We start from the raw sequence: 24,661 nt of genomic DNA, 5'->3' as shown, positions 1-24,661 counted from the left end.
AATCTACTTAATAACAAAAACATAAATATTTTAATCTATAATATTTCATTTATATGAAAATATACTATAAAATATACAATGAGAAAAAGTTGAATATTTTAATTCATAAAAAAAATAAATAGCATATTTTTTTACTGTAACATATAAAGTAGGTAAGGTATGTAAAATATATTTATAATATATAAATAATTATGAGTGTGTTTCCTAAATATATCATTAATGATATTATATATATTATTTTATATTGAAGGCTTCTTTACAAAAACACGTATATCTTATTATTCATAGAACGTTTCTTTAAACTTAATTTTTTGATTTTTTATAGAATTTTTATAGTAATAAACAACCACTAATAAAATTATTATAGCTAATATCAAGAAAGGCACACAATATAAAAGAATACTCAATGTCGTTTCTATTGCAATAAAACTCTTAGCACTTAGTTGAAACCATGTTGCTATAAGCCCACTTACTTTAATATCACCGCCAGTTAAACACGAACCTGATATAGGAGTACGCGTTGATAATAATCCCATTGCCCCCAATAACCCATTTTTGGGTCCCCAATATGTTAATGATGAATCTAGTACAGGTATCATTAATACAAACAAAAAAACTAATAAAAGGAAACTAAGTCGTAATCTGTATTTTTTATTTTTTAATTTTCTGTAAGTCTCATCATTATTTATTCTGATCTTTTTCAAAAAACACATTTTATCAAGTGCATTCAAAAAATTCTTTTCTATATGGGAATGCGTTGTATTAAATATCTTTTTATTATATTTCATAGGTTTCTTCGACCATCCATTATTAGTTAATGAACTTTTACATAAATATGAAATTTTATTTTTGTTACTTTTTTCATTCGTTTTCTTAATACAATATGGTATCTCTTCCTTTGACACTCCAATTTTAAAAAATATTTCCTTTCCATTGTGTCCTAGTAATCGATAATTTCTAACATATAATATTCTATCAAAATTTTCTATTGCACCCAAAAACTTGTTTAAATTATTCTAAAAAAACAAAGTGAATATATGTTATTTAAAAAAACAAATAATCTCAGTCTAATAGAGATAATAAAAATAGAAGCAAAAAACACTAATTAAAAAATTATAATAAAAAAATTTTATTATACTGTATCATTATAAAAAAGACACAACCGAGTTAAATAAATAAACGTAATAATTTTAATAAAAAAGAGTAATTTAATTTTTTGTTCCATGTTATATTTCCTTAATATTGTAATATATACATTAAACCAAAAAAATAATCATTAATATAATACACTTGTAATAATAACAGTTACTAAGTTTATTTTTTTTTATTTTTCTTTTGTTATTTTTTTATAAAAACGTAATAAAATGTATATTACTATGGTACATTTTTGCAATACAGAAAAAAAAAAAAAAAAAAAAAAATACATTTAGAAAGCTATTATAAAATTTTATAAGATTATTTTTAAAAATTTAAATTTATTAAAAATTATATTATTTTAATTTATTCACATATGTACAAAATGTATAAGTTAATTATTTCACTTAGAAGAGGCATTGAATAAATTTTTCTTTTAAACAAATTTAAAAAAATAAAAATATGAGTTTTCTTAATATTTAGAAATATTGATTTCATTTATCATATATAACCTATAGAATATAGATATTATACTGTTATATATAATAAGAGAACAATAACTAATTTCATTAAGTTTTCTATATAATAATTCTAAATGTATACCATTATAATTATAAAAATAAGCTTATTATTGTTAAAAAATATATTTTGTTCTAAAAATATAATAATAGTAATAATAAACGATAAAAAAAGCGTTATTACAAAGAGTTATAATACATAAACTATAATATTTTCCTAAATTGATACTTAACTAAATATATTCTGCTATAGACTATAATTTATTTAGAGAATATAACTTGTAAAGTACTATTTAATCTATGAATAAATATATATTTTAAAGGAAAATAAAAAACATTTTTTTTTTGTATAAATTTTTAAAAATTTAATTTTTTATTGTGTTTGTTTTATACATTTATTTCTAAATTATGTAATTTTTAATTAGTCTAACTTTTTTTTTTTTTTTTTTTAATTTTATAAATATATTGAGAACAAATATTAATACAAAAAGAAAACAAAAAAAAAATAGGGATTAAAATAAAATTAATTTTGATATATTACATGCTAATACATCGATTTAATAATATTTCAAATTAAATAATTTTTAAATAAAAATGATACACAAGTTATAACACATTCATAGGAAAATAAGTGAGATCAACTATAAAATTTACTAAAACATGTGCTTTAGTAATTTTTTTATTGACAGTTTTAAAGCTAATAATTTAGTTTTTATTGTTTAACCCTTTCATAATATGAGGTACATAATTTGAAAATCTAATGTAAACAATTAACATATATAAATAGTTTTTTGTTAAAAATATATTTATGAGAATAGATATGTTGTATTCAGATTATTCTGAAATTTATGTACCATAACGGACATACAGATAGTTATAAATATAACATATGTACAAATTATTATGGCAATTAAGTAACACAATAATATTATATTTTATTCTATAATATAACTTTTTTAAAGAAGTAATTAACGAATTATAACTTAGATAAAACAATTAAATATTTAATACTATTTTTAAATTGCAAAAAAAAAAATTTATAAAAATTAACATAATATTTTTATTGTTTTAATCTATTTACAGTGTTGTGACATTTTCAGAGATTTTTATTTAGTTATCAGTTGTTCTTATGATAATTTGATCGTTTCATTTGTTTACTCAAAGTAAATGTTTCCTGTAAAATAATCTTTAACTCAATTTAAGAATTTTTAATAATACATATATATGACCATTAAAAAAATGTACTATATTTATAAAAAAATCTTATAAAACATTTGCTTATATAAGGGATTTGTCAATCTTATAAAAGTTCATTTATTCTTAACCTACATTTGAATATTTTTCCTTATTAATTACGTATATAATTGTCTGATTAACTTTATAAAAATAAAGTATGATATACAATTAATTTATTCATAATATATTATATTTTCTTCATAAAAAAATAACTATGATGTGTATTAAGAATATACGTATATATAAATATATTAATTTTGCAATATATCTCTTATTCAAATGAATATTCAACATTATTTGTGTTACTGCATTGCTATAAATATATCATTTTTATTAATGTATTGGTCCTTTAATAAAAAATGATCATTGTTTACCCATATAATGTATTTCATATTTTTTCCTTCAATATTTTTTTCTTAGAAATAATGAACATATTTTTACAACTACAATGGAAATTTAATTCACATGTATTCAGTAATGCATCATTCTTTAATTTATTTATTATAAAAATGTTACATTTTTTTTTCTATACTCTTAAAATTTAAACACTATATCATGTCCTTATAATAATATATATTTTAAATAATATTACAAATGAATAGATTAAATGATATAATTCATGTTCCGTTTATAATATTATGATTTTTAGTCGTATTTATTTCTATATAAATTACTTATTTTTCTAATTAATCCATAGAGTAAACTATTTGTTCAAGGATACTATGAGTTATTATGCATATATAGAAGTTATTGGGAAAAATGATATAAAACCCAGTTAATTTGATTATTATAATATATACTTAGTTCTTAAAAATCTATTTATTTCTTTAAAAATTTATTTTACATTTATAATAAATGTAAAATATTAATATTTTTAAATACGCATACTTTTCTCGTGGTTTTCTTGCATTATTTATTAAACAAATCAAAATGCTTATATAATGATTCATTCATATACACGTAACACTCAGTTTTATTAATATGATTTGATACTCCCTTTGTATTAAAGTAATCTTTTGTTGTACTTATTCTTTCTTATACAAAAATATAACTTTTACGGCTTATTTAAAAGTATAATATATATAGGTATATATATTTATTTATATCAATACTACAAAATATATACGATTGAATATATTGAAAAAAAAAAGGACACATTTATTTTCAATTTTAAAACAATAATAATTTTTTTTAATTTCGCCAACAAATAATAATTTTAAACAGAAAAAGGAAAAATATTAAAAGGCATCCTTTATAATTGTTCAAATGTAAATTAACATAAGACATCAATAAAATTACATGAATTGTTCTATTTTATATTTGATATAACGCTCAGGCATATACATTATATAGAAATATATATATATATATATATATATACAATGAAATATAATATCTAATTAAATTTAAACGATTCATTAAAATACATATTTAAAAATATTATAAAATTCAAATTCTCAAAAAATATAAGATCCTATATCCTGACTATTGTATGTAAAAAAAGATATATGCAAGAACGTGCATTTATAAAAATTAAGAAATTATAAGTATAGCATATATATATATATATACCTATAGATATTAAAGACGTTAGTTTTATTAAAGATATAATTACAGAAATATATCCCATACTATACATTTAGCCTTTTCCTGAATTTAATTCTTTCATATTTCTTAACTTTCTTATGATAATAAACAACCGCTAAAATAAAAATAAATCCCAATAAAATAATGGGTACAACATATATTAAATAACCAAAAAAATTCGTTACAAATTTGTGTACAACTTTTTGATCTTTCATAACTTTGAACAACTCAGAAAAAGGTGAGGTACTCTTTAACCATGAGCCAAAATGGGAGATCCAATTTTCATCCCCATAGATGTTGGTCACTACTGAAAATGCCCCTTTTATAAGTCCACTATTCCAAAAACGACCTATTGCAAGTGATACTAATAAGAGTATTAACAATAATAAAGGTAATGAAAATCTTAATCCACACTTTTTAAGTATTACTTTTTTGTAAGTTTTATCACTAATTGTTTTGTTGTTTTTAAGAAAATTAAAAAAATCAAGATCTTTGAATATTTTTTTTTCAAGATAAGAATATTTTTTTGTTTCAAATATATAAGATTTATCTCTCTTATAGTGTTTATATTCATCATCAGTGTTTAATGAATTTTTATACGATGTTCTGTTTATTCTTTTGACTCCATTTTCGTTATTAGTTATATCCTTTTTTTCGTACTCTTCATTATTCTGCATCTTTTCATTTAACCGCATAAAATGTAAATACCTATCCTGTTTACGTTTCGTTAGTAATCTATAAGTTCTTATGGATAGTTTACCTCCATTGTCGTTCTTCTTATAAGGAGATTTGTTTAACACGCTCTACAAAAAATGTAAATATATATTATGTATATTAATAAATATTCTCAAGATAAAAAACAGTGTAAACAAAAATTAATCACAAAAAATAAAAATAATGTAATTACGAGCAAATAATTTTATCAAACCACATCAATGATAAAATGGCATATCCAATTTAAATATATAAAGAGAGTAATTTTAATAAAGAAAAGTAACTTAATTTTTTGTTTCATTTTTAAAATATCAATATTGCAATATATTCAGTACAAAAAAAATTAGTAATAATGTATATACATATAATAATAAAGGATACCATATTAATTAAAAAAAAAAAAAAAATTTTATTATCTCCCCATAAAAACATAATATAAATAACAATAGTGTTTTTGACAATAGACACAAAGATAAATGAATATAAATATATATTATTAAAATTTTATATTAATTTTACCTTTAGAAAACTAATTTTCATTAAAATAAATAATTTTAATTGTTTCAAGTATATTCACATTATACATTTTAATAATTTAATGCAATAGAATAATTAAATAATACTTTATCATTAATCTAAATAATAAAAGGAAAAGAAAATATAATAATACCTAGTTTATATAAATATTAAGTTTATATAGAATATATACAATATAAACACTATAAAATATATAGAATATAGATAATATATTATTCCACATATTGAGGTAATAACAAGTAATTTAAAAAATTTTCTTTGCTAATAATTCTTATTTATTATAATTTTCTTTTGTGTATTCTTGTTATAATTGCGAAATAATATTAATTATTGCGATTATATATGAATAGTGATAATAAATAAAGAAAAATGTACTATGTATAAGCTGTTGTGCCTTATTATTTATATCTTGTGCATTAAATACTTCGTAAAAGTATACATACTTTTTTGGGTCCATAATATAATTTGAAAGTTCAATTCATAATATACTACCAAATATATAAAACATTATATATTTTAAAGGTAATTAAATTAATAATTTTTTATTCTTTTATAATAATTTTTGAAATTTACAATGTATGAGTATAATTCATTCCAACATTTGCACAAAAGAAGTCTTAAAATACTTCTACATAATTTATTATCATAATTTAATTAAATATACATACTTATAAATGCTATTATATTAATAAAAAAAAAAAAAGAAAAAAAAAAGAAGTAAATTTCATATTAAATGTATTATCAGAATAAACTCTGTTCAATAATTTATTTTTTTAGTTTTGAATTGATTGAAATTATATATCTTCTTTTTTATCAGTATAAATTATAATATTTATTTAATATATTTTATATATAAAATTATATAAACAATTACGCAGTTATAATAATAAATATACGTGTCCTCGTATTTATGGAAACGCCGTAGTTATACAGAAAATCAATATTTACCCCCATACATTTACTACTAGAACTAAAATTGCACTAAAAAATGTTGAATATTTCTTATGAGTAACTTGAAAATTAAACCTACATTTATTAACTATACATAAATAAAGATTATATTTTCTAATAAATTTACTTATAAAATTAGCGTTATGAATATGGACGATATAGTAATTATCAATATAATTAATATGCATTTTATATATCTTTGAAATAATATTAAATCCTTATCATATATATAGACTTCCATAAAATAAAAAACAAATACATAAAAAAATAACAGCATATGACGAAAACATTAGAGAAAACATATATTTCTTTTAACTATTAATACAATATGAAAGTTTATTTATTTATAACATTTTTAGAAGTTTATAATTATGTTAAAGTAATAAGAAAGTATGTATATATATTACATATGAATACCTGATTAATTATAATTTCTTAATTTAATCATATAACTAAATAGAAAATAGTAACAATATATAATATATATAGTTTTAAGTTTTCAGTATTATATATATATATATACATATTGATAATTTTGTAAAACTTAATTAACACCACAATTAAGATAAAAGTAAAGATATAAGTTCATGTAAATTTTTATACATTTATAAAAAATTATAATATCCCAGTTAAAAAACGATTATTAGTAATCTATATTTAAATATATTTTTTTATTATATAGTTATAATAGAACATTCATACTATGCAAAAAAATTAAATTCTAAGGTTTTTTATAATAAATTTATTTTCTATAATTTTTCTCATAAAACGTATTTTATATTGTAATTATCATGTTCAAAAAAATATATATATATATTTATACATATATATCAATACAATAAAATACGTTCAATTATATTTAATAAAAAAACGAAAGAACTATTTACTATTAATTTTAATAAATAACACATTAACTAATAAACTGAATAAAAACCAATTTTAATCTAAAAAAAGTAGAAAAATATAAAGCACAAATTTTTATTACAAATGCAAATTATAAAAGTTCTATAAATTTCCATATTTTATATCCTTTCTAAAGAACAGCTATATATTTTTCTCAGAAAAACATTTAGAAAGATTATTATAGGCATTAGTCCATATATAATAAACATAAATAATGCTTTGAAATACAAAATAAAAAATATGAGAACAATTAATTTTACAAAAAAAAAACAACTTATTTATGTTTTTCATTAAAAAAAAAGGTATGCATACATACATTTATGTTATTATGACAACAAAATGTGTTTTTATTAAGGATATATCACTAAAGATATTGTAGATGTTATTTCACGTTAAAAATTTTCTTAAAAAAAAATACATATTCGTTAATATTCTTTTAATCAGTTACCAACTTAATTTTTTTATATTTTTCTTTACTTCTTAAGATTCTATAAATTTCTCCTATAAGTATAACAGACAACATAATGATACCTGTGATATATAATATTATACGCATTTCCGAAGACTTTAATACTTCCTGCTGTTTTTCATAAAAAACTGATTCTAAACTCATATGCTTTCCCCTTATCACTTCCAACAATTTACAATGATATAATATCATGTATCCTAATCGAAAACAGGAAAAAAGAAGAAATATGGCAATTCCAAAGCCGTAATTTCTAAATTTTATTTATTTTAATGTTATATCAAAAATTCACCTATTATTTTCAAGAAGTTCGTCACAATATATATTTTTGATTACATATTTTCCAAAATGGAAATGCTTTCCATGAAACATTCCTTTATTAAAATCTATAACATCTGTATAATATTACACCTTTAATGAATTTCTATTAGATTCACTGTCTTTTTCTTCGGCTCTCTTTCCACTATGTGGTATTCTTCTTTTAGTCCTAGAATATATGAATCTTTATTCGGTTTATTTTTTGCTATTAATCGATAATTTCTTGTACATAATCATTTACATAGATTTTAATATTCATATAAAATTTTGTTAGAAATGTTCAAAAATATAATATAAATATTTCTTATTTAACAGAATAAATTATCTAACGATAAAGAAACCGTATTAACTAAAATAAAACACAAAAAAATACGAATAATACAGATATACTTATATGTAAGTATTATGCCACATTATTATAAAAATAACATATCAATACTACAAGGATAAAAAAAAATTTTTTTTTAAATATGATTAACATAATTTTCTATTCCTCGATATAAATTTATAATATTCTTATATATTCGCTAAGGAAAAACATAAAAATAATATAGTATAATCCCTATTAAAATCATTGTTATATTTACTTAAAGACAAATTTTTTATTGTTTGATTTATACTTAGTAAAAATCATATAATGGGAATCGTTTTTACTATTTATATAAAGAAATATAACTTTAGAAATGTATTATATTATTTGTATTCTAATGTTATGTAAAAAAAGAAAAGAACTTACATTATTATAAAATAATTTTAATTTATTCATAAATATTCTAAATATATTATGTAACTATTTAATCTATTGTTCAAATCAAATAATTTTTATGATCCTTATAAGAACCATCTAATAAAATTATGTGTGATATCCTTTATATATATATATTCATTTTACACACAATAGAGTATCTTTAGAGTATATATGTATATATATATATAATATATTGCTCTATATATTAAATCATTTATTAATAATTTTGAAGAATTTATCTTATTAGTAATTCAAATTTTATAGTAAATATATTTTAGAACAATTATTTATTGTTCCCAATAAATACTAATGATTAATCCATATAATAATATATAACAAAAAACATTTATGCTATACTAATTATATCCTATTCTTTAGTTACACCTTAATTATACACAATTTTTCCATATTCTAAATGTAGTTAATCTAATTTATATGGATCTACCAATCTACGAATATATATTTATTTAAAAAACATAGGAATTTATTTTTTATTATTGTACCTTAATTTTTGTAAATTTAAATTTTTTAATATATGTTATCCATTATTTATAAATATTATTTTTTTAATTTATAAATTTTTCTTTTCTTTAATTAAATTTGTTCTAAATATACTTATTTAATTGAAAATACAAAAAAGCAATATATCACAGGAAAATTATTCTATATATCTATACATAGAAGTATTATCTGTATTAACTAGTATATTTTAACATATTATAGTAATACTTAATATTAGCAAAAAAAAACAAAAATTAAATTATGAGAGCAATTATTTCTTGTATTAAAATTCTTGTTATGCATATTTTCATTTCTCCATTAAGAATTTTCCATATATGTCAATTTCTTTTTCTACATCTCCTATATATATATACTATAAAAAAAAAAAAATTATGCATGATTAATATCACAGAATAAACAATGCATTTTTAATTGTATTTATTTGTGAAAATTAAGCATATTTTAATATTATAGTAAAACTTTTTATATGAATTTATATAAAATAAAATTTATTAAATAAGAATACACACAAACTGATTGCAAGGTAAACATTATGACTTAAACTTATTTAGATATATATTGCACAAACAAAAATTGTAATCTATTAATCGAACCTTATTAAACCTTATTTAATGAAAAAAATAAAATTATTTATTTATTAATTACGAATAAAAAGAGAATTCTCTAATTTTTATTTTATATTATTTTAAAAATGATATTTTAAATATAAATTTATTACTAATTGTCAATATAAACAATACATATTTTTACAGACATTTAAAATAGAATTTAATCTTAATAAAAATATAGAAATATACATTAGTAAATTACATACAAAGAAATTCCTACAAATCATTATATTATTGTAGAAAAAATATGTACTTTTTCATTACCCATAGTGATATTTAGCTTTTTACCAATATAATCACCTATTTAAATGATCCTATTATGAAAAAACAAAGAAAAATGGAATTTATATGTATTACTATAGATATATACTTAACATTAATTCATTAAATTAACTTTTTAAATATGACAAAATTAAAAAAAAATATATAGTTTTTTCTTTACAAATTTTTAATACACTATATATTAAACTTAATTTGACAAAATGGAAATAACACAATAATTAAGAAAATATAAAAAATGAATTTAACTATTCATTAAAATGTAAAGATATAGAATCACAAATTCTTAAAGTATTATAAATAATAGTTGTTTAATAAATATATTTTTTTATTAACTATGAATGACCTAAAATGCACATCATATAAAAAAAATAAAAATATATTAAAAAGGTATTTCCTATAATTATTTTTCATAACACATTTTTCAGGAAGCTTTTTTTATAGAATAAATATTAAATTTTTTTAATTATATAAATATATATGTCATTCCAAAAAATTATATTTACCTCCTATCATTAAATACTAAAGGAGACATATTTATTGATGTCTTAAAACTAATAATACATTTTCTTTATAACAGAAAAATATAATTATTTTAAACTAGAACACAACAAAGAATACAAAAAAAATCTTTATATATCAAATATAAATTATCATGTATCAAAAAAAATTATATTAATTTTGCTGTTATACATTATTTATAATACACATGCACACATATACTGTACATGTAAATCGATATAAATACAAGATTAAATATACAAAAAGATAAAATATAGTGAATCCAAAAAGATGCATTGTAATACGAATTGATAAATATGAAAATGTTGAAATTCACAAAAATCTTATAAAATACATTTTTCCCGTTATATATTAAATATACCCTGTATATGTAAGTTCATTTGTAAAAGATAACCAATTATAACTATGCTTAATAAGTGCATTACTAAAGGTATTACAGAAGTAACTTTATTTTAAAATCTTAATTACAAAAACAGAAATACATGTTATGCTATTCATTTTATCTTTTCCTGTATATAATTTTTTCATATTTTTTAACTTTTTTATGGTAATATAAAATTCCTGATATTATTATGATACCGAATATGACGAAGGATGTAAAATATATTAGAAAACGAAAAAAAGGTGTTATATATAAAATATTAGATGCCCCATCTCCTTGAGGTGTATAGTTGAAAAGTGAATCTATATAACTCTTCAAGGATGTGTGAAATTTCCCCATCGCTCCCTTGCCTAAAGAAAAGCTTAATAATTTATACAACCCCCTTGCAAGACCACAATTAAAGCAATAATCTAATATTAGTGATATTGATAACAAAATTAACAATATTATAGGTGTTAAAATGCGTAATTGGTATTTTTTTAGTACCATATTTTCGTATAGCTTGTTACTAATTGTTCTGTTGTTTTTAAGAAAATTAAAAAAATCTAATTCTTTGAATATTTGTTTTTCAATATGAAAATATTTTTTTGTTTCAAATATATAAGTTTTATTTTTCTTAGCTCGTTTATTGTATTGCACATTACTTGATGTACCTTCATCTTGCAGTTCATATTTACTTTCTCCCCCTTTTTCGTTATTACATATATTTTTTTTGTCTTCGAGTTCATTATTTGGTATCATGTATTTTAATCCTACAATAGCTGAAACGTGATTTTTCCTACGTATTCCTAGTAATCTATAATTTCTTATATCTTTTTTTTTGTAATAAGTATAGTTTTCATATAAATATTTATTAAACGTAATCTAAAAACACAAAATAAAAATATAATATATATAAAATTAAAACATCGTGCTCTAAAGAACAATATTACCGCAAATTAAACATGAAAAATGTAAGTAACAGACATATCAGAATATAATATTATAACACCATATCAAAGTAAAAATAACATATCCAACTTAGAAGGATAAAGGTTACTATTTTAGTAGATATAAATATCTTAATGTTTTGTTTCATTATACATATATCTATTATTGTAATATAGACAGTAATGAATAAATTGAGAATAATATAATATTCTTTTAATTATAAATGATAATATATTTATTTTATTAATTTTCTTTTTTATTATCTTTTATTTTTATATAAGAACATAGTAAAATTTATGCAACAACAATGCATTTTACAAAATGAACAAAAAAAAATAACTATAAATATATGCTACGAAATTTTTATTTTAATTTTATTTTTAAAAAACGTTTATTAAAATTAAATTACTTTAATGTATTTATAAATGTTTAAAACACATAAATTAACTATTTGATATAGTTTTAAAATGTACTCTTTATTATAACTTTTAAAAAAAAATGAAACAAATAAAATAATAACAAAACATAAGATTTATTAATACTATTATATATTGAGCATATGTATCATATAGAATGTATAGAATATACGCAATCTATTATATATGATATTAAGGGGAAAATAACTTATTTTAACAATATTTCTTTATTAATAATTTAAATATTGTAATCATAATTTCAAAAAAGAGGTTATTATAATAAAAATATATTAATTATAATAATAATATAATAAATTTAAAGAGAAATGAAAAAAAATATTCTGTATACTATTCTATTACATATTAATTATAACACTTTTGTTCGGCTATTGTCTATAATATATCTTATAAGTATAATATATATCATGCTATTAAAAATATAAAGAAAACATATATATTAAAAGTAAAAAAAATAATAATTTTTTTATTTTTTTTGTATTATAACTTTTGAAAATTACAACATTTAAACTTTATTCTTATTATTTATAAAAGAAATGCTTTTAAGTAGTTCACATTCAGTTTTTTCTTTTTATAAATAAAAAATTTGTATTTAAAGGAATTGCTTTTATAATGAAAAACAAATAAAACACAGTAATTTTGGTATTATATCTATTATTATTAGAATAAACTTAATTAGATAATTTATTTCTATATTCATTAAATAATGAAAAAGCGTACCTTTTTTTCTTATAATTTTATTATATCATAGATACTCAATAAATTATTATAAAATAAATTGTATCAACTATGATGAAAATACAATAATAGAAAAATAATTATATATATTCTTTTTTGTACTAATAAACCGTTAAAATAATCAGTCCTACTAATATGCTACATATAATTCCTTCAGGAAAATAATATTGAACTAACATATTTTGATTTTTTCCTACCAAAATTCCGCAACCTAAGATAAAAATCCTTTATATTGATATGAATATTATTTGCAGAAATGAATATATTATAATGAATAATTATAACAATTAAAGTTAAAAAAAAAATCAAAGACCAATAAAAGAAAGAAAAAAGACTATATTTGCTTATAACAATTGTTTTTGTATGTGTGATACTAAATGGATTTTATCTCCTATATTGAAGTAATAAAAATAATTTAATACATATACAATATCAATTTATAACGATTTACTGTAATAATAGTTATATCCTATTATGTATTTCCTTAAAAGATTAATTTTTTTAACATGTTTTTATAATCAATCTTTGTATATATTCTAAGTATAATACGTAACATGGTTGTTCATATTTTGTGTTATATATTGAATTCTTTTTCTTTATGTTTAAAAATTCTATTTTGTTATTGTTAATTATTAGTGTTATTAAATTTTTTGATAAAATAGCATTCATGATGCCGTTTATTTTTAATTTTACATAAAATATTCTGAAAAGTATTAAACTTTTTCAGGCTACAAAATTATTCTTTAGTACTGAAATTTATATTTTCTGTTAATAAGTTTTTGTGAATTCACATTAAAAACATAATTCATATATATATCTTCACATATGATAATATAACCACCGCTTAGATTAAATAAATATTCTCGAAAACATGAAAAACCTTAATATATATTACGAAAAAAGACCGATAAAAATTTGTTATTTGTTCTTTACATTTTGGACCATGTGTTCTAATTTTCAATAAATTATTTGACATATTTGTAATTTCATGTATTCTTCTTTTTATATAAAGTTCATTGATTTATAATACTATATTTAATCTCTTCTAACGTAATTTTTATTTTCAAATATGTATTAAGATTTATTTTTCATATTATATATCTGTTGAATATTCTTGAACAATACTATAAATTACAAGATGTTTAATTTTACCTAACTTTTTATCTGTTTATAGTTCTTTATTTCTTTAAATATATTCAACAGATTTAAGAATTATTGTATTCGTTATTTTTATATTTATTTTTTTTTTTTTTCTGTTTATTACCTCTTATATAACAATTTATCCCATCGAAAAATTTATATTTTGAAAAAGATAATATTTAATTTTTGGACAGCTTTATTTCTACATAATAAACTTAATTAATGTAAGTTATATTAATATACCATATACAAGAATAAATATGGATTAAGTATTTTTATTGTTATAGTAAAATTCATTTAATTATAAGAATATATACTTTGTGTTTTCCTATATATGTATAATACATATAAAAAATAAAGTAATATACATTACAAATAATATATTAATGATGAAATATTAACATTAACAATATAATTCATTAAATAATTTATTTCCTATACATGTATAAAATTAAAACCAGTATCTCATAAATAACTAATAAAGGCATACTAAAACAGATGGGTGACGTAATAATTTTCCTTATATATTTCCTGTCTACTGTCTTTTACCTATTTCATATATAACATTCTCTGAAGTATTGAAGTAAAAAAAATAAATATATATATAAATATGTTACATTTGTATAAATAGAAAAGAAATAAAAATATATTCCATACTAATGTATTATTAAAAGTATTATTTCCCTTTAAGATTAAATAAAAATATATATAATAATACATTTAAAAAATGTTAACATAATTAAATAATGACAATGCTGTTATTTTGTATAAATAATCTATAATATTCAAAATGTTAAAAGAATTTTTGTTGCAATAATATATTTATAATTATTTATTAGAATTATTAATTATCATTTTCTTACTTTTTTAATATAAATATTATTGTTTTACTGTTATTAATATTAAATGGACGGAAATTTATGAAAAATATAGAAAGAAGGAATTTGAAAATAAGATAGTATAATTTATTATAAAAATTAGTGTATTTATGAAAAATAAAATATATGTTAATTATATATCTTAATAAATTAATACACATTCCATAGGTTATATAAGTATGAATTGTAATTGCATTTTCAAGTATATTTATATTATGCTAGAAAAATAAATGTTTCACGGTATATTTTTCACTTAATCAAAATTACTATATATATTTTATTATAATATTTTATATTCAAATGAATAAATATATACTATTATTTTTTATTTGGATATTTAAAGAAATAACACTGGACTCATAAAAATCATGATAACAACTGAATCTCCTGTTAATATATAATACAGTATTTCCTATAGGTTAAAGTATAATAAGCATATAAACTTTTTGGTTATATATTATAGAGATTAATATTATAGATTTATATCTAATAATATTATATAAAGGAAACATGCATTTTATTAAATAAAATATGATATATTAATCAAATGTTTTTTTCCTAATTCATAATATAATAAAAAATTTTCCAATATATTATGTTCAAAATGGCATTAATATGAATGCCTTATATTAATAAGAGTAAAATATTATTTTTTACAATAATTCTGTGTCACATATATTCTCTCTATATTATTTATTGTTTTTTTTTTATTATATGATAGATCATTCCAAGAATTAACCTTATCATTTTTCATATTAGTACGAAAATAAATCTCCATTCCAGAACTATATGTAAATTACTAATTTCCTGCAGAAACATAACCTATTCTAATTCTTCGTTTTTGGAATATGAAGTACCATATTCAATGATATTTTTATTAATTCGCATGAATCTTCTGGAACTAATCTCTCTATTATTCTTTTTTCCTTATTAAGAATATTGTGAATCCAATATCCGATGGGAATAAAGTATTATGTAAAATGAAAAATAATGAAATTCGTTATATATATATATATATATATATATATATAATAATTAAATGAAAATTAAATATAAATTTTGTGCTGAGTTTTCATAATTTTTTACGATAATTCTTGTAATTCCTTAAAACAAAGACAAAATGTAATAAGAAATGTTCCCAGAAGTGTAAAACCCCCGGAGAAAGCAGTTTTCAATTCAGGTGAAACAGAACTACTATAAATAGTTGTACTTCTATTACACGAATAATCTGTACCTGTATGCTTTTCTCAATGCTTGCACAATTTCTAAATGCGGTCTTCCCATAATTTTGTTCTACTTTCATAATTAGATCCTTCAATTATATATTCAATTTTTTGTTTTGTTTATCCATTCATTCAGTAAACCACAGTACTCAGTATCAATAGAAGTATAACATGCTTCCATTAATGGAACCCATACATATTTATTTCTATAATTATAATCAATCTTACAACCAATTTTATATAAATTATAATGTTTTCCTTCTAAAGAAGATGATGATGGAAATGTTTTTGTTAAATAATGAGATTTAACATCTTGTTCAAAATATTCAAATATAACATGTTTTTTACTTGTTTTTGAATTCTGAAAAATAAAGGTAGAAAATAAAATGAAATAAAAACAATAGACTACAAATATATTAAAAATATTAAGAAATTAATACGAAATATATATACATTATAATATTCAAATTAGTTCATAAAAGTTATTATATAAAATAGAAGTATGATAATATATTCACAGGCATCCTCAAAAAATTGTGCTAAATGTGATTATATTAACAACAAGAAATTGTAACATGCACCTATGTAGCTGTTTATTTTTTATGCAAAAAACATGTATAAATATTTACATTATTTGCTCATATGTATAAGAACTTAAAATATGAAATTTTTATTAGTACATAAGTTTTTATTAATTATTAACAATGATATAAATAAACATAACTTTGTTAATAATTTTTCTTTTAATAATTGAAAAAATGCAAAACCATTTTTATAATAAAATTAATAGGAAAGCTGATGATTATATATTTTTTGTATTAACTACTAATAATATATATCTTGAAGAATAAATTGTTATTTATATAAAAATTTTAATAGAATATTACACAAAATAAAATATTATTTTTTTCTAAGAAATTTATTTCAAGTATTTTTCTAAAATACTATGTATTTAAAATAATAATAAAACAATTTTTTTCTTTTAAATAATTCATAGATAACAAAAAACATGTGCTAATAGTTAGCATAAGTACTTTATTTTATAATTTATTAATAATAAAGATGATACAAAAAAGTGGATACATATATTATATAAACAGTACTCATAATAAGAAATAACATTATAAAATAATGACTAAGCTGTTTTATAATTTTTTTGATCTATTACTATGTATATTTCAAAAAGGAGATTTTTCCAAACATTTCCATCACCAAAGTATATGTACATTTTAATTGAATAATATATTATCTGATCATTTTATATTTACATTTTTTTACATTAATATATATATATAGTCTTTATTCATAAAATTAGATATTAATATAACAAAAAAGTCCTGTTAAAAAAAAATTTCAAAAAAAAAAGTAAAAAGCGTTAATTCGAATTAATTATATAATTTTTGAATTGTAATAACTTCAGTGCTGTAAAAAATAGTAGAGTGAATAAAATCCATTATATTCCATAAAAAAACATATATAAAAATTTTCTTCTCATTATTATTACTCTTTACAATTTTTATAATAATTTATTCATATAATCCGTTCAGGTAAATATATTAATATTATATGCACACATTTTTTTTTTATTATAGATTTTGTACTTAAAAATTACAAATTTTAAATTATTATTAATATATGCCAATTTCATGTTATATTTCGCTAAATATAACTAAAGAAAAAAGTGTCATAATTACCAATGTGGAATGTTCTTCTTTTTTAGAAATAATAAAAATTTTTAAAGTAACTAAATATCGCTATGTGCTATATAAAGTGTTATTTTCAGATATTTTATGCCTAAAATGACTTTTCATTTTTCCCTGTATATATATAGTGTTTTCAGTAAAAATAAAATTCAGTAGCTAGAATAAATTTCCACATATAAAGTATTTTTATGTATACTAATATAATATTTCTTATATTCTTATCTAATTTATATATTTAACGGATAACAGAAAAGTTATAAATAACAAAATTATAGTGAATATTAATATTATTAATGAATAATCAAACTTCTAAAATATAATTTACTCAAATTATATTTTTAGAGTATATTTTATTAAAATATTTCTTGAGTATTTTTTTGTTTTTTTTTTGATTTACTTAAATTTTACGAAGGTAAAGTATATTCAATTTAAAAAGACGATATTGTACATCCATAAAACAAAAATATATTAAGTAAAATATGTAACACATTAAAGGTTATATATATTTAAATTGAAAACACTTATTTTAGTGTTAATTCCTTATATACTATACTGAATATTTTGTATTCCATTGAGATTAATTTATAATATCCCCTTATCGATGATTAAAAGTTATTGTTACGCTTTCAGAATATTCTTCCACATATTTCAAAGCAATCATGACATCAATCATATGAATACAACAAAATGTTTTTATTTAATGCTCAGTTTAATAAATATTTTTGTTAATTTTATTTTGTTTTATAATATATATTTAGCATACAATAAATAAATACTTATACCCTACTTTATTATTAATATTATTAAATATTTTTAACATTCATTATTTTATTTTTTTTATTATTAAAAAAATTAATTTTATATTTGAATATTTAAAGTATTCATCTAATAAAACTTGCAATTATTTTCTATTATTTTATAGAATCATTCAAAAAATATACTAATTAATGATAAAAACTATTATTTTAATGTCCCCTTAATACTGAACAAAGTAATTAATTTATAGCGCAATATAGCATAATATTATTTAACTGTTCTTAAGAATAATTAATTGTGATGACTAATTGTTTTTTTTGATTTTTTTTTACTTAATTTTTTTATAAAAGTAATTAATTCATGTCAAAAATAAAATTAAGCATTTTTACAATTAAATTAAAAAAAAAAAAAATTTATATATTAAAAATCTGTTTATTGTAAAATTCATATTTTCTAAATTAAAATTACAAATATTTGAAAAGTATATAAATTTATTTTCAATTACATATAATGATGATGCAAAATATTTAACGGTTACATTGTATGTCATTAGTGTGATAATTTTGTTTAAGTAAAAATAATAATGATATAAATATATAAAAAATAAGTATATAAACACTAAATTAACTATATATATACATCACAACGTGTTATTAAAATATAATGATTTAAATAATATGTTTAATCATCTTTAAATATAATTATATTTTTTTTTAATGAATTCAGTTTTTTTTATCATATTGTTCATTATATGTAATTATTAGAGAGAAATATGAATTAATTTAAGATTGTTTTTATTTTAAGAATATTGAAATATTCCTTTTAAAATATTTTCATTAATAATAATAGTAAAAATATATTTAATATACGAAACAAATTCATTAATATATACAATTTAATTTAATATCAAATATTCTATATATATAAATTAGTATCTCATTAAAAATATTCTTTATTAAATACCTTTTATATTAATATATATATTTTTAGAGTGTCACATAACAATTAATATAATCAGTACATTGTTCTATTTTTATTTATTGCAAATGAATATAATGAAACATAAGTATTTAATTTTATTCAAAAATGCAATTTATTACAACTTTAAAGTTAATGTATACATTTTTTGTTACTTCATTGCTATTCTTCATATAATTTTTGCATATTTAGTTTAAAATTCATACAATTATATATGGTTTTTAGGTAATACTTACCTATTTTCTTATTAATTCCTAATATTTATTCAACTTAATTTTTAAGATCGATACTTAAAATTAATTTTTATATATTACTATCATAATTTAAATACATCACTTATGTATGTTTTAGTTATTTTCCGCTATTTTTAATATAAGTAAAAATTATAACATATAAATATTGCAAAGAATAAGTAAAAAATATTATTTTATAATTTTATTATTAATTCGTTTATGTAACTGAAAATACCGAAAAATACAATGTACTCCTAATATTTTATATAATATGAAGTTATTTCATAATGTATAACTTCATTATTAGTGAAATACGAAAATAATATCACAGAACTCATTATTAAATGATATATAAACTTTCCATTACTTAATCCTAAATAGATCATATTTAGAAAGAAACCCAACAAATTATCTATTAATAATTTCTTAATTATTGTCCAATAATTTAATCTCTTAATGATAAAAGAAAAGATTAAAATAAATAAAATATGTAGGTTATTTAAGTATAAACTTTCACTATAATAAGTATTCAAGTAATTTGTGAAAAATTAAGTAAACTCTACAATTATTCACAAAAATAATATAACAATTGGTTCAAAAACTTCCTTTAATTATAATATTTTGGAATCCCAAAGTTTGTAATCTGTAATAAATAATCCATAATTAAAAAATACATCATTTCATTATATATTAATGAAACATTTAGACTATGTAAAAAATTAAGTCTGTTAAAAAAAATTTTAGAACTAGCACCTTTTATAAAATATTTCGCATAAAATATATTTTATGGACTAAATAATTATATTCTTCTTTTTGTGAAGAAAAAATTTATATTTATATTTATATCATTATTACAAAAATTAATCATATACAATTACTGAAAGTAAAAAAGATATTTATTGTTAACTTAACAATTATAATACACTATCTTAAATAACCAAAAAAAATCATCATTTTAGACTTAATCGAAAAAAAAAAAAAAGATTAGTCAAATGGACAAGGATATACTGCATTAAAACTATGTGAATTATTCTTTTATATATTAATTTTAAAGGATATATATATATTATTTATGAAATCTATTTTAGCACGAAGATATATATATGGAAAGAACATATTTAGTTAAGCTAAAGTCATCCATTAAAATATATATTGAAACATTTTCAAACAGTCAAAATTTAATATTAGCAAAGGAAATAAGAACACTCATTTTTATAGTCATCCTATAAAAACATAGATATTTTAGATGTATTTATAAAATAAAAATAATTATTTTTATGGTTGTCAAGTATATCACTAAATATATAACTATATGTTAAATTCATCGTTATAGAAAAACACATATTACTTCTTATTCATTTAATCTTTTTCTGAACTTAATATTTTCATATTTTATAACTTTTTTATAGTAATAAATCATTCCTAATATAAATATGACAACAAATATAAGGAAAGGTACACCATAAAAGAATAGAGATAATACACAAATTTTTTCAATATTCCCCCATGTACCCTCGCTTAATAATGAAGTCAAAAGTCCCTCTACCCCATATATACCAGTTTCTTTAGATCCAGTTTTGTATAACATGCGTAATAAACCCAACAACCCACCCTCTGTAAATGTCTCTAATGAAAGATCTAATATGGGTAATATCAATATCAAGATAAATAACAAAAGTAGAGTAATTCGTATTCTGCGTTTTCTACGTGCTAGCTTTTTATATTCATTATATTCAATAATCTTGATATTTTTAACGTAGTATTCATAATCAAGTTTTTTAAATATTTTTTTCTCAAAATCAAAATATTTTTTTGTTTTACCTATACCACATTTATTTTTCTTAACATTTTTACTGTATTTCTCAATATACAATGAACTCCTACAAGATTGTTTCAGTTTTCCTTCCGTTTCTTTTTTATTATTAGATATATATTTTTTTTCTTTCAATTCTTTATGTGGCATTTCTTCTTTAAAATTTGCAATACGTGAATCCTTTTCCTGCTTATATTTTGCTAATAATCGACAATTACTAGTTTTTAAATGTCTGCTAAAATTGTATTTTTCATCCATATTCTCCTTTAAAGAGTTCTAAAAAAAAGGAAAAACGTAAATATTTCTTATTTAAACGGAAAAATATTCTCATCCAAAAAAAAAGCATTAATAAAAATAAATATTTAAAGCATAAATAATACAAATGCCTATGAATAATATTATGGTACCACATCATAGTAAGAGTGATATAACCACGTTAAAAGTATAATTGTTGAAATTTTAATAAATAAGGACAACATAATTTTTTGTTCCATCATATATGTTTCTAAAGTTATAATATATTCAGGAGGAATTATATTTATAATAAGGTATTATATATTCAATGATAAATCGTGCTACATAAATATTTTCATTTTTTGTTTATTATTACTTCTTAGAAAGATAAAAATATATATATAACTAAAATGAATTTTACTATAAGGACCAAAAAAAAATATCTTTAAACGTATATTATAAATTTTTAATATTTATGATATTATTAACAAAAATAACTTTAAATAAGAAACTATAATTTTAATTCATTCCTAAATATTTTAAATATACAAATGAATTATTTTATATAGCCGAGTAATTACAAGTTTTTTTTATAGAAATTTTCCCTTGTAAAAAAGAAATATATGATAAATTATTATTTCTAAATACTAAACTAATTTACAGCATAAAACGTATAGAATATAGATCTATTTCAATAATTTATATATTAGGATAGAAATGTTTAATTTTAATTGTGTTTTCCTATTATTAAATCTAATTACTACGATATTACACTTTCAAAAACGAGTTATTTATTTTATAAAATATTAATTATTATAACTATAAATTAATTGTAAAAATTAATGAAGTAGTCAATAAACAGTACAACTTTTTTTGTTTTGTGAAATATAACACACTTCGTAGTTTTCACATAAACAGGAACTTTAGATTAAGTTTTACAATATATTTAGAAAGTTCAATTTATATTGTTCTATTAAATCCAGGAAATAATATATATACTTTAAAAATAAATAAAAACTTTTTATTTTTCTGTTATATTTTTAAAAAATTTAGTTTTTAATTAAATTTAATTTGTACCATTATTACTAAATGGAGATTCTTTAAAATAATCCCCTTATTAATATTTTTGTAAATGCGTATATGACGATATAAGAAAAAATATTATGTTATAAAAATACAAAAAAACGAAACAGTAAAATTAGAATATGAATATTTCATACAATTAATATAATTTTTAAATATTCCAAATAATATAAATTTACGTGTGAAATGAATATACAGATTATTATACGTAAATTAGGAATAACGACGTGTAACTATAGATTTACCAAAATATATTATTTAGTAACTTTTGTATTGTAATTTTAAGAGCTAATATATTAGTGCTTGTTTGGACTTTTACAAATGTATTGTGTCAGAAATTTAATTTTACAGATACAGACTAAGCAAAAAATACAAATAAATAAAAATTCTTTTTTTTTCGATAATTCTTATAGCAAAAAAAAAAAATGATCTGTTCAATTATATCTGCAATATTTGTAAAGTAAACCAAATAATAATCAATTATAAAATTATTATGTTAGCAAAAAATTACTGTAAAAATCCTAAATTTTATTTTATTATTCTTTTAAAAAAATATTGTTCCAGCAAATAAATTAGGAAATAAACAAAGAACAAAACATGAAATTTAAAATACTATTTTATAGTTAAAAAAAAAAGTATATATATATATATCAGTACAATAAATATAATCACTTTCTATTATTATGTACAAAACGAAGCACGTTAATTATTAATTTAAATGTAATAATTCGTTTTTTTAATAATCTTAAAAAATAATAATTTTATACTACAATATGATAAAAAATATAGAGTGACAATATTTTTAGTTAAAATGTAAACTAATAAATGAATTCAATATAATAGTATTAATTCTGCTGTTATATATTAAAGTACAAATAAATATGCTTCTTCTAAATTTGCATGTATACAGCAATATATATATTTATCCATAATATTTAATTCAGATCAAGGAATACACAAAAATATTTATTAAAAAACTTTCAAACATTTAAAATTGCAAAAAAAATTATAACTTTTTTTTTATATTTACCTATAATTATAACTACATATATGTAAGTTCATATATAAAATATATTCAGTTATTCTTATATTT

The 24,661-nt window shown here is 18.2% G+C and overlaps 4 protein-coding genes across 4 annotated transcripts; all 4 read right to left on the bottom strand.

The window, feature by feature from the left end:
• Positions 1-278: 278 nt before the first annotated feature.
• MKS88_001737 (uncharacterized protein) lies at positions 279-1,225 on the bottom strand (the record flags this gene model as incomplete). Its single annotated transcript, XM_067214692.1, has 2 exons — positions 279-1,016; positions 1,139-1,225. 2 exons carry the CDS (start codon positions 1,223-1,225, stop codon positions 279-281), a joined length of 825 nt encoding a protein of 274 aa, XP_067074623.1.
• A 3,294-nt stretch (positions 1,226-4,519) lies between these two features.
• Positions 4,520-5,490, bottom strand: MKS88_001736 (uncharacterized protein; the record flags this gene model as incomplete). The annotated part of the gene is made up of 2 exons (XM_067214690.1): positions 4,520-5,278; positions 5,404-5,490. The coding sequence occupies 2 exons, from the start codon at positions 5,488-5,490 to the stop codon at positions 4,520-4,522; spliced, it is 846 nt and encodes a 281-aa protein (XP_067074622.1).
• A 6,052-nt stretch (positions 5,491-11,542) lies between these two features.
• MKS88_001735 (uncharacterized protein) lies at positions 11,543-12,503 on the bottom strand (the record flags this gene model as incomplete). Its single annotated transcript, XM_067214689.1, has 2 exons — positions 11,543-12,289; positions 12,417-12,503. 2 exons carry the CDS (start codon positions 12,501-12,503, stop codon positions 11,543-11,545), a joined length of 834 nt encoding a protein of 277 aa, XP_067074621.1.
• Positions 12,504-21,789: 9,286 nt separating this feature from the next.
• On the bottom strand, positions 21,790-22,745 carry MKS88_001734 (uncharacterized protein; the record flags this gene model as incomplete). The annotated part of the gene is made up of 2 exons (XM_067214688.1): positions 21,790-22,527; positions 22,659-22,745. The coding sequence occupies 2 exons, from the start codon at positions 22,743-22,745 to the stop codon at positions 21,790-21,792; spliced, it is 825 nt and encodes a 274-aa protein (XP_067074620.1).
• Positions 22,746-24,661: the final 1,916 nt, after the last annotated feature.

Source organism: Plasmodium brasilianum, chromosome 6, assembly GCF_023973825.1.
Source record: "Plasmodium brasilianum strain Bolivian I chromosome 6, whole genome shotgun sequence".
NCBI classification, from domain to species: domain Eukaryota; phylum Apicomplexa; class Aconoidasida; order Haemosporida; family Plasmodiidae; genus Plasmodium; species Plasmodium brasilianum.
Note: the sequence above shows the minus strand (reverse complement) of the source record. Positions and strands in the feature narration are given on the sequence as shown.